Source organism: Cryptotermes secundus, unplaced genomic scaffold, assembly GCF_002891405.2.
Source record: "Cryptotermes secundus unplaced genomic scaffold, Csec_1.0 scaffold247, whole genome shotgun sequence".
In the NCBI taxonomy this organism is placed as follows: Eukaryota; Metazoa; Arthropoda; class Insecta; order Blattodea; family Kalotermitidae; genus Cryptotermes; species Cryptotermes secundus.
The window spans coordinates 1,796,460-1,809,412 of NW_019740656.1; the positions used below are offsets into that span (position 1 = coordinate 1,796,460).

At 40.7% G+C, this 12,953-nt stretch overlaps 1 protein-coding gene across 1 annotated transcript in view; it reads right to left on the reverse strand.

The window, feature by feature from the left end:
• Positions 1-12,953, reverse strand: part of LOC111872423 (puromycin-sensitive aminopeptidase) — a 30,127-nt gene that overhangs the window by 14,643 nt on the left and 2,531 nt on the right. The window contains exons 2-8 of the mRNA XM_023866326.2: positions 9,629-9,943; positions 9,242-9,483; positions 6,635-6,785; positions 4,732-5,026; positions 3,589-3,737; positions 2,490-2,654; positions 892-996 (exon numbers count right to left, since the gene is read on the reverse strand). Coding sequence (XP_023722094.1) covers positions 892-996; positions 2,490-2,654; positions 3,589-3,737; positions 4,732-5,026; positions 6,635-6,785; positions 9,242-9,483; positions 9,629-9,751 — 1,230 coding nt within the window. The 5' untranslated portion in view covers positions 9,752-9,943. The remainder of the gene's footprint in view (positions 1-891; positions 997-2,489; positions 2,655-3,588; positions 3,738-4,731; positions 5,027-6,634; positions 6,786-9,241; positions 9,484-9,628; positions 9,944-12,953) is intronic.

Here is a 12,953-nt window from a genome sequence, read left to right on the forward strand (position 1 = left end):
AATCCTTATGAAACTTTGTATGCATATCATGTCACCTGATCCCATCTCAATGGCATACTTCATAAATCTCGCCACCAGTAATACGAACACTACAGCCTCTCAAACTTTCCAACAGCCTTAAGGAGGGAGCAATGTGACATGATGCCTGAAAGCCACAATACTGGAGCCAGAGGAGTCAAACACTGCTAGACAATGGCTCAGTAAAAGCATTCCCATGGCAATATATATAAAAAACTCCATGGCTTTTAGTCCACAAGCAAACTATACCAACCGAGTGACTGCTGCTTGTCGGTGAAGTTAGTGCCGACTTTTGTGGATAGAGGGTGTCGCGTGGTCAGTGCAACGGATTCCCATGGCCGTTAATCTCAGTTTTCTAGACCGGAGCCCCTACTTTTCCATTCATGTAGCTCCTCAATTATCCTCACGAGGCTGAGTGGACCCCGTTCCAGACCCACTACTTTTCAGAAAATCTGGTAACACTGGGAATCGAACACGGGACCTCTGTATCTGCAGCCAGGAACTCTGACCACTAGACCACAGAGGCGACCATGGCAATGAATCCAGATGCAATAAAAGAAGTGTTGGATACGGTGTTTTCTATGCAGGCCAACCCTCAATTTGCAGTAACTTCTTGTTCTTATTAATACAGATACCTTCAAGTTAAAGAATAGTCCCAACTCTTGTGGAATTGAGATTTAAACTTTTGTATTTAAGGATAACAGAACATTATACCCAATTTACCATATGAAGGCCAATAACATTTACGGGTTGTCTCATAGATGGAGGCAGATATTCCTCCAAAACGCTGGCAACAATCTACAGGATTATGACATCACACTCCACTGTTTTACGTTCTGGTACTAATATCCTTGTAGCTAATTCATGACTTACTGCATCCCCAATGTACTTATGAAGCATTCGGATAACGCATGCTCCTTTGTTGTAGGAAATATCATCAAAAATTTCATCAATTTCCGCAGGATGTCCAACTGGAACCTGTAACAAGATTCACCCCACATACTGAAATGAAATTTTCTACTGAAAAGAAAACAGAAATTCCAATAGAAAATTGTTACAAAGAAACTTATCTAACTTCACCAACCTGAAATATTCCAGAAAAGAAGAGCTACCTTTAGCTAAGACAATACTAAACACGACAGACAATCAATTTGGGTTATGCAATGTAGCGGAAGAAATGTTTTTTGTTTTTTTTTTGCAAAGGTTATCTACAAAAACAAACTTCATTAAAATTATCCAACTTCTCTTTCGACTGGCAACAAACCTTCGCAGTTGTCATTGCCTAGTTCACACTTAAATGAAGATACATTTATTTCATTCACAACTTCAACTGTAATGCTTGGAGGCTGAGTGATTTGTCCCTCAAATATAAAATAAACATAAATATCATGACAACTATCATTTCACTGTTACCACCACACAGCCCAGTATTTCCCATGAATCATCTAAAATGGAACAAACAATGATAGGATCCCACTCTGGTTAGTTTCCACAGATAACCTGTCTAATGATTAACTCCTGAACACTAAATCACAGTTTCATTAAATACGTATGCCATCAAGAGTGGACATACACAGGCCCACGTAGCTCTTACTGACATTTTGCACAAAGCGTCCTGCTTTTGTACGGCATGGAAACCAATTGTTTCTTGCATGGAGAATGTCACCAGAATGATCTCTGAACAATGATGTTCATGTCACCTTCTTCACACTGCATTTTCATCCTTGCAAGACAAACTGACTCACACACAAGACAAATAACTGCAAGCAGTAAATTGACTGTTCACGTTTGATATGACTTCTTTAGTTCTATCACGATTGAGGTCATGTGGCCATACCTGCTTAACACAGTGACACCTGCTGCCATGTTACCAAGTGTCTTTACCATTTGGGATACCTCTATAATCCAACACACATTGGTCAATATATCATGTTGCAAAAAATCCATCGGTACTGTCAGGCTGATGGCTAGTAACTGTGTTAATAAGGTATAAAGGTAAAGTTGTCACTGTGCTTAACTAATTAAGCACTACACCATGAAGGCGTATGGGGGAGTGAATGTATAGATCCGCATTTTCTTGACCTTGGCACTAGATGGAGATGAGTGGTCAGCTTCACGCCCCTGCCACTTTAACCCTGGGGAAAGAGTTCCCAGTACCCATTGGATAGGAGGTTGGGTGGGCCCCAGAGCCTGTCTGGATGACGTGGAAAAAAGAAAATTCTTGATCCTACTGGGACTCAAACTCTGAACCCTCTGTCATCTAGCCTATAGCCAGTTGCAGTAATCAAGAAATCCAATACTTGTTCTGCTGGACAAGTGCATGCATTATTATAAAACTGTAGGGGCCAGTAAAGACTAATGACAATCCTCAGGATGTGTTTACCAATTTTTGTTAATAATGTCCTAGGTAGCTCTACTGAAGACTTTTAAAATTATGTCACAAAGACACCAATATAAATAATATACATTACCTCAATAGGATGACTGTTTCTTAAACAGTCAAGCTCAAGTGCAGGAATGTATGTGTCAGCGACAAACTGAGTCCAGATGTCAAATTCAGGGAAAAGATGAGCAACACATAGAAACTCAACAAAGGACGCATAACCTTCATTCAACCATAGATGTGTCCACCATTCCTTGTGGAAACAGAGAAACACAAGTTTAAACATTACAGACTTCTTATGTGCAACTGTCTAATAGTGAAAGTATGAAACTATGACAGCCACATTTAAGTAATTCAAGTATAACACTAATGCCATACAAATTGCATACAAGTAATCCTCAATTTACATAACAGCTATGTCCCCAAAAAGAATGTTGCAAATGATGAAATCATGTAAATTGAACACAAGACATTTCAGTTGCATCGGACCATCGTCAGGTATACCCATACAGTACAGGAGCTGTTATTGTGAAGTAACCCACTGTCTTACTTTTCCTTTTGTTTTTTAAGGTTCATGTCATAAGATAAAATTGCAATTAAACTGGAAATTAAAATTAGATTAGTACCCTAATGTTGCTGTTATATTTCTGTAGTTGTTCACGGCCCATATTTTTGATTATCAGTGTTTAGATATTGTATTCCTTCTGCTGTTATTGGCTGACGGATGGATTAGAACACACAATCCAGGATATCAATAAAAAAGTTGCACAAAGAATGACAGAAAAACGTAGTATTAAGTGAACTACGTTGGCAGGTCATGGATTTGATTTCCTATGAGGTCACTGGATTTTTCAACTGACCTAATCCTTCCAGCTGCACTATGGCCCTGGAGTTGACTCAGTCTCTAACAGAAATGAGTACCAGAAATCTTGCTGGGGGTAAAGGGCGGCCAGCACATAATGCCAAGAACCGCACTACCACCTGAGTCTTATAAAATGTGGGAGCCTCAACAACTCACAACCCTAAGGGCCTCCATGGCCTGTTACAAGGATGGCTTTATGTTTTTTTGTAACCACCACAATGCTTCAATACACAATTATTAAAAACGATCATTTTGGCCAAAAACTTACAATAAAACTAAGAATATAAATGGACCTGCGGTTTCAGAAGACTTGGTGATTACGTACCATTGTGACTAGATTCCCGAACCACTGATGGGCTAATTCATGTCCTACTACAAGAGCAATGTATTGTTTCCTTATAGAAGATGTATTCTCAGGGTCCACCAGCAGACAAGGCTCTCTGTATGTAACCAGACCCCAATTTTCCATAGCACCTACAAAATTACATTAAGAACTTGATAAATTAATAACATACAATGTATAGTAAAATAAATGGAGATTGGATACTCCTCTATTCCATTAAAATTCATCAGTCATAACCATCCTTACCGCGATTTCAGTGAAGCAGTAATGTCTCTAGCTTGCATCAGAGAGATGCCTGGTTTGAATCTCAGTAACATTATCCAGACTGAGGTTTTTCATGGTTTTCCTCTGTCCCTCCAGTAAAATGAGAGGACAGTGCATTAAATTAAACTGAGAAAACTTCTTTCCATTTCCTTTGCAGTTTGTTAATCATCAAGCCATCTGACACTATATATTCTGAGCTACTTAGAGTGTCACTCACTCACTCACTCACTCACGGAGTTGAGCCCTTCTTCAGAAGCCGCCAATTGTGCAGTCACTCAGGAACTTCCCAGCATTTTATGGAACCCGAAGGTTCATTACCGTGTTCAGAAGAGCCTTCCACTGGTCCCTATCCTGAGCCAGATCAATCTAATTCATAATATCCCATCCTCTCTCTCTCTAAGATCCATTTTAATATTGTCCACCCACCTACACCTTGGTCTTCCCAGTGGTCTCTTTCCTTCTGGCTTTCCCACCAATATCCTATACACATTCCTCATCACCCCCATTTGTGCTGCATGCCCTGCCCACCTCATACTCCTTGACTTGATCATTCTAATTATACTTGGAGAAGAGTACAAGTTATGAAGCTCCTCATTATGCAGTTTTCTCCTACCTCCTGTCATTCATCTCTCTTTGGTCCAAATATTCTCAACACCCTCAGTCTATGTTCTTCCCTTAATGTCAGAGACCAAGTTTCACACCCATACAGAACCACAGGCGATAAATGTGTTACTACGAAGGTTAAAATCAAGCTTCAGTGCTGTAGTAGCAGGAAGATTTAAAACCCTTCTTCCTGGATAACAAAGGTTAAAGACGGACAGTATGACAATGTGTGGTGATTTATCTAACAAAATTAAGTACCTGATGAGAAATCTGCTATAGCGATGAGATCAATCTTTGGCAATGGATATGCAATTTGAAAGTAATCCTTGTAATACGGAAGCACTTTGGTGGCAACGTCTAGCGCAAAGCGACCTTGCTCGCTCTTTCCAACAGGTGTGTATACACGAACCTGCACACCATCAAGTGACACATCTTCCACATAGTCGTATTCTCCGACAACTACAGCAACCAGGTATGTTGACATAATGGGAGTCGTATGAAACTTCACCACACGTAGCCCAGAGTCTGTTTCAACCTCGTCAGACATCACTGGCTGCAATGAGAGTAACAACACATGACTAAACTTGAAGGGGATGTGACACCTTGTACTCTGGTGGACAGGCGGAAAAATATCAGCAAATCCAAAGCTACTAGAATGCTTAAAAAATATGAACATAACCTAAAACCATCTGTTCAAAAAGAGTAAGAAAGCGCTACATGTTTACCAACATTCATGACCAAAGAGTAAGCCAATCAAGTTATCTGGTAGAATTTTACTAATGTTTCAGAGTAACACACTGCCTCCATCTTCAAAGTTTTGTCTGATAGAAGTTTACTGACATTTTATGAAACATACTACCTCCAGTTTCAGGGTCAAAGATTAAGCCAAGCAACCTGAGCATAGCCTGGTAGAAATATATCAACTGTAGCGGCCTCCGTAGTCTAAGGGTAACATTCCCACCTCATGACTCAAGGTACGCGGGTTCAAACCTGGTGGAGGTCATGGAATTTTTAAGGGCAGGAAAATTCAGGGAACAAGTCCTCCGGGAGGGACTTTAAGCCGTGGGTCCCATGTCGTAGATTTATGGCACGTAAAAGAACCTCATGTCTCTAGGAGACCTCTGAGCAAAATTATTAGGTAATAACTTTCCCGCCCAAGTAGTTTCCAATGCCTCCGGTAGATGGGGGAGGTATCAAGGTACCGAGGGCCAACCTCGTTGGCTCAACAGGGCTGATAGCACGCACTGTCTACCAGTAGGGTATGGGGACAGTAGAAATTAAAGGGGGATGCACACTGGACCAATAACCGGTCTAAGTGCATGGGGAAACCCACCCCCTCCAATAATAATATATCAACTGAGCATGAAGTTCGGCAACTGATATAAGCATTCCATCCGCAATTTTAATATTGATGAATGCTTCATTTCCCTGGGGTGTCTTGTGAACAAACTTAAGCTTTACTCATGCTTTTGTGATTTAGTGAAGGAACGGGACTCTTTTGGGGCATGCGGTAGCGTAGTTAGTTTAGGCACTATGTTACAGGCTGGAAGTTAGTGGGTTCAATTCCTGATGAGATCACTGGATTTTTCAATAGACCTAACCCTTCCATCCGCACTATGGCCTTGGGGTCAACTCAGCCTGTAACAGAAATGAGTACCAGGAATCTTCCTGGAGGGTAAAGGGTGGCCAGTGTGTAAGGCTGACAACCTCACCGCCATCTGTGAGCCGACTGTCTATAAAATGTAATGGTACAGGAATATTCTTGGGGGTAAAGTGAGGCCAGCGCATAAGGCTGACCTTACCGCCATCTGTGAGCCGACTGTCTACAAAATGTGGGAACCTCAACATCTCACAACCCTATGGGCCTCCTCGGCCTCTTACAGGGATAGCTTTACCTTACTGTAAGGATAAGAGAGTCTGTGATGATGTTGAAAAGATTTGCAGGTGTCCTTCACCTCACAGATAAGATAACGGTATCTGGCTGACAGACCCTTAGAACACACTGGAAATTCCTTCATGCTCTACTAGCCATAGTAAAAACCTGTATTCATAAATGTGCAGCTAAGGTAACCCAGTACCACATAATTTTTTAGCTTTTATCTCACAGCTGCATTTCAATTTTATACAGACAGACACGTGTAAGAGCATGTTCTCTACTTACCATATTTGACAGTGCAACTTTATTCTCAGGAACAACCAGAGTTACATTAAACGTTGCCTTGACGGCTGGCTCGTCCCAACATGGGAAACAACGTCTGGCATCCGTAGGTTCAAACTGAGTGACGCCAGCGTAATGTTCCTCTCCATCTGGACTGCAAAAAGACAAGGGAAAATGATGAACAGTTGGCTTACCATGTTTGAAAGCGCCACCAATGAACTTGAGTCCAGTATAACGGTGATATCGAATGTAGCCTTTACAGATGGCTCATCCCAGCATGGGAACATTTCACGTGCATGTGTACTGCACAGCTGTGTCACTGCGGAGTACGATGTCACAGGCTCACTTTCTTCACCAGACAATCTGTATCCCAATCACCAATAAGAAATAATTAAGGAGCACTAATAAACCGTGATTGACAGTGACTATTAAGATCGGGTATGCACAAATTTCCTACAAATCTCGGAACCACCTCCAAAAACTAAAAGGAAGAATAAAAAACAGATGACTCTGGGTGAGATTTTTGTGTTTATTAACAAAGGACAACTGAAATATCTTACTTATGGAGCTGAGCCCTTCTTGAGGAGAAGTCAAGTCTGTAGCTACTCAAGAATTTCGCAGCATTTTATGGAACCCGAAGGTTCATTACCATGTTCACAATAGCCCTCCACTGGTCCCTATCCTGAGCCAGAGCAATCCAATCCATACCATCCCATCCTATCTCTCTATGATCCATTTTAATATTGTCCACCCACCTATGCCTTGGTCTTCCCAGTGGTCTCTTTCCTTCTGGCTTGTAGCACAATGCCTCAACAGACTACGCTACCACATGCCCCCCTCTTAAATATGATGACAAATACAAAAACTGAGTATCAGTAACGAGGAATTGAGAAATTCATCCAAAACTTTGGCTCATGAACGTCAAGAGGCAAGCGCAATATAAAGTGAAACATAGACACAGGGATAATATTATAATGTATACGAACATCAGATATAAAAATCGGGTTTTGTCTGGATTCAACTACCCATATAGTGCGCAATGACAGGTTCTAATGAACATAGTAATTAGCCTTTTGGGTTCCATCAAATCAGATAACTTCTTGACCAGTTATACATTTACTTGTGATTCATTTAATGACCCTGTATGTAGCTCACGCTATATGGCATCAAATGGCAGGACGTTTAATGAAAACAAAAGGGAAAGAATGTGGAAAGAAGCAGTCATGAGCTAGTTGGAGGTGTTACGCATGATTCTCTTTGAGGCGCTGTGAAAAAAGACAAAATACCTCAGTCAGGAGCAGCTAAGTAACAATACCAAATCACAATCCCTTTCAGCCCATAACTAGTCTATATTATTTACACGATTAACTGAATGGAAAGTAATGTACACTGTGCACTATTCACTACATGATTGTCAAAAGCAGCTCACAGAAGAGCACTCCTCAATATGCCACATGACAAAAACAACTGTTCTGCTCATGTTTTGTAATAATTTAATTCGTAACAGGAAATACTCCATGAGGTTCATTAGGTTCCAAAGTTTTCCGCTTATGCGAGAAAGCACACGCAACACAAAAACCTACATTTGCAAAATTTAAAACACGTTGGACACTGTTAGCGTTCATGCTTCATATTCAGTAGATCCTGGATTCAAATCCAAGATTGGAGGACAGTTCTTCTGGAATTTATCATGGTTTCCTTTAGTCCTTGAAGTGGTGAGCACAGTAATTTAAATTAGAACATGACCACTTTTTTCTATTCCTTTCCAATTCAATAATTCCAACATCTGAGCTACAGAAAGTCTCTCTAAATAAACTAAAAATAAATGCGTGTATGACTGATGACCTGTGAGCCATTGTCTAGAAAATGTTGGAGCCTTGACCTCTCACAACCCTATGTGCTTTCACAGCCTGTTACAGGGATAGCTTATCAAGGTAATAAAACCACTGAAGTACATCATTACATTAACTTTCAACCCTCACACCCACAGAGGGAACTCAATTGCCAGCCAAAATTTTTCCTGCCAATGGCGAGCAGGTAACCGTACTGTTAACCACTGTTACAGCAGTAACCATAAGAAACCAAATTCAGTAGTACATCAAAGTGTTTTGTGGATGAGAGTGCTTTACAAACTGAGTTTTCTAGACTGTGCTTCCATGAAGTGAATTTACACTTCATGGGCTGGCTTGCCTAGTGAGGAAAACAGTAGACTTTTCCTGCTGAATTTCATTATCATAGAAAATCTAGTAGTTATTACATCATACAGCTGCAAATGAACAACTATTGACGAAGAAGCATGTGTGGATTCTTGTGCATCATTTTGCAACACCATCAATAGCTACACTATATAGTGTCAGATGATAGGGTGACAAATTATGTAGGATTTGGAAGGATGAGGTGGCCTAAATGAGGTATTATCCCAACAACTGCTAGGAGGAGCTCAGGAAATGACAAAAAAATTCAGTCAGAATAAGTGACCTGGCCAAGGTTTGAAATGATCACCTCACACAAACAAGTGCATAATTAAGGAATATCCTACACACTAACAAAACCTGTATTTATCCACGGGGTGAAAATTAAAATAAAGATAATACATTCAAATTTTCTCACCTCACATATTTACTTCTGTAAAATCCTTTCATCTTATCATTAAGTTCACCAATGAAATTAAATTCAAGTGATCCTTCACCAACTGGAATTGGCTCACCAAACAACAACGTAAGTGTCTCATCTTTAGCCGATATACTGCAATCCAGAGGTTTAATAGGATTTCCAGCCGATGAAGTATACTTCACGCTTTTGATGTTCAAATCCAAAGAGTTGAGTACTATTCTGTCTGTGGACTGATTCACCTAGGCAAAATAGCAGCAACATAAAATACTGAGCTATGTATTATGCTATAAATTAACCAATGAAAACCAAATATGAATAGGTAATAAAACAATTTTTTTAGCATATACAATAACACTCCATACACGATAACATCCAGTGCCTTACCTCAACTTTTATGGCCTCTTCACCTTCAAATACAAATGTCTTCAGGTTAGGCTTCAGTTTCAGGTTATAATGTTTTGGAATCACTAATTTTGGTAGTCTTTCAAACGGCTTTGTCTCGGGCATGGTTAAAGTATGTAACTTTGCACAGTGCACACTATGTTGCAGAAACTTGGTGTCACGCAATAAATGCGAATATGCAGCACTGATCCCGTATTTCGTACAAGTAGAATGTTCGTTAGTATCTCCCCTTCCTCTCCGTCGAACTGCTGAAACACCACTGACACGTATATCAGTAGGTCTAAGCCTATTTGCCTGCTGGAACAGAGAATAACGGTAACAGCCTCCAATAGAAACCGGTTCTCGAGCCTGCCTTACAATACAACTCGATATTCTCCTCACATGAGACATATCTGGTACTAACCTTATCGTAACTAATACGCCTGTATGAATCCTGTTCTGTTTAACTGCCTTCTATTGCAGTTTATCAAAGGAAGGTGAAAGTCCACGTCTGACAAGAGAAATGTGGTCACGATACTGTAAATTAGTTCAGCTTCTCGAGAGCAAATTGCTAATTATTTCCACAGCGAAGTTATTCATTCAAAATCTCCTGAGAATCAGCCAAAATATTACGCACGCAACGCATCACGCTTGCCTCAGCGGATGTCTTCCATTTAACAAAACAAAACACTGCGATAACGCGCAATTCGCGGCAAGAGTATGGTAAGCGTCAGATTAGAAAACAATTTGTAGACTCCTTTCACATGGCCACCACATTTACTACAGAATTACTTACACTATTATAACTACTGAGGATAGCGACTGGATACGGGCTGGACGACCGAAGAGTCGGAGTTCGATTCCTGGTAGGATCAAGAATTGTTTTTTCTCCACGCCGTCCAGACCGGCTCTGGGTCCCATCCAGCTTCCTATCCAATGGGTACTGAGGGCTCTCTCCTCGGGGGTAAAGCGGCCGGGGCGTGAAGTTGACCACTTACCTCCAACTAGTGTCACGGCCAATAATGGCGGAGCTGCTCGTGTATCTGCGCCCCCTCGTTTGTCGTCATGGCATAGTGCTTAACTAGGTAAGCAAGGGTAGAACTTTACTTTTTACCCATTTATCTTAGACATTTGTTATTTCCCTCCATTCTCGGGTATTTCGCTACAGTACTAACTGCTCCATGGAGCCAATAGTCACTCATTCTGCTACGCCACGAGAAAAGTACGTATTAACACTTCACGTTTCGTGAGTCAGATTAAAGACTAGACTATCTGTCTAGTGTTCTCCGTGTGTATGTGTGTGTGTGTGTGCGCGCGTGTGGATCTCTTCAGTAAAAATTTCATTAGGAACCCTGTGTTAAAATTGATATGCTCTTGGGTCTTTGAACTGGGTGAACGTGGACAGTGTTAGTAATGTTTCACAGGCACATGCTACCTTCAACTTCAGGACCTTGAAGATGGATATATCATATACCTCCGAAACGTCGGCAACACCGCCTACAGCCACACGTTGCAAAGACCTAAGAGCAAATCAACATCAACAGTTAGGGCAACAGTAATAGAAACCTTCTGTAAGTGTTAGACTGTGTAAAGTTAGATATAATTTCAAGGGTCATTCTTCTTCTTCTTTTTCTTCTTCTTCTCTGGCTTCAAGGCCCTTCTACTTTAGCCTTAGCCAAAACGCAAAGATGTTTCTGTGTATCCCACGGGATACTGGTTCCTTTGGGAAGATATCTTCTGGCTTGGATAATGAACAATCACATGAACACAGCGAATTATAAGTTTTCCTGCTTTATATGGAAAACTAAGTTGGTACTTCTCGATCGTTATAAAGCTTCAAAAATTATTTCTGCGCAACACTAAAACTCCTTAATAACTCAGCAGCTTTGCCACAGACATCCTCACGATAAGGTGCCGATTCGAGGCAAGGCCCACAATTTATTCTTCCTGTCCAGTAATACAACACACAAACTTTAATTCACGCAAGTAACGAGGTCGGTCAAGAACTTCCCGCATTTTATCGAACCCAAAGGTTCATTACCGTGTACACAAGAGCCCTCCACTGGTCCCTATCCTGAGCCAGATCGATCCCGTCCGTACCACCCCATCCCATCTCTCTCTAAGATCCATTTATATTGTCAACCCACCCGTGCCTCGGTCTTTCCAGTGGACTCTTTCCTTCTGGCTTTCCCACCAATATCCTATATGCATTCCTCGTCTCCCCCATTTGTGCTACATGACCTGCCCACCTCATCCTCCTTGACTTGATCATTCTAATTATTCCTGGAGAGGAGTACAAGTTAAGATGCTCCTCATTATGCAGTTTTCTCCAACCTCCTGTCACTTCATCCCTCTTCGGTCCAAATATTCTCAACACCCTGTTCTCAGACACCCTCAGTCTACGTTCCTCCCTTAATGTCAGAGACCAAGTTTCACACCCATACAGAACCACAGGCAAAATTATAGTTCTGTATATTCTAATTTTTATGTTTTTGGACAGCAGACGAGAAGACAAAAGGTCCTGGACTGAATGGTAGCAAGCAGTACCCGAGTTCAATCTCCCCCTAATTTCCTCCTGAATCAGGTTTCGATCTGTTACCGTTGTTCCCAAATATGTAAATTGTGCCACATTTTCAAAACCTCTGTTTCCTGTCTTTATGCCATGATTTTGCCCTGCATTTTGGTGACGAGATAGCAACATATATTTAGTTTTCTCAGTGTTTATTTCTAGACCAACCTGTTTACTTGTGTCAATTAAAATTATAGTGTTTTTTCCTTTATGGTATCTACATTATGACCAAATAGATTCACATCATCGGCAGAGATCAACAGCTAACGTCTTCCGTTTATATTTAGTCTCACCTGGTTTTCCTGGACCTTCAAAATGGCATATTCTTAAGCAAAGCTAGAAAGGAGTGGTGATAAAGCATCTCCTTGTTTTAGACACTTTATTCGCATTACATGCGGTAAATTTAAATTACATTCTACGTAATATTAACATATTATTAATATTGTATAGAACGTAATACCGTATTTACGCATGTATAGGCCGCGTGCGTGTATAGGCCGCAGCACAATTTTCAGACAGAAATTATAGAAAAAAATAATTTTCTTGGAATATTATTTTAAGAGTATTACACCCTGTATTACTAATTATGAATATAATTTTTTTAAATGAAGTGTGATTTCGAATATAAGCCGCACCCCAGTTTTCCTCTCGAATTTTTGGCAAAAAATGTGCGGCCTATACATGCGTAAATACGGTATTAACCTGACCGCCTCTGTGGTCTAGTGGTCAGAATTCCTGGCTACAGATCCAGAGGTCCCA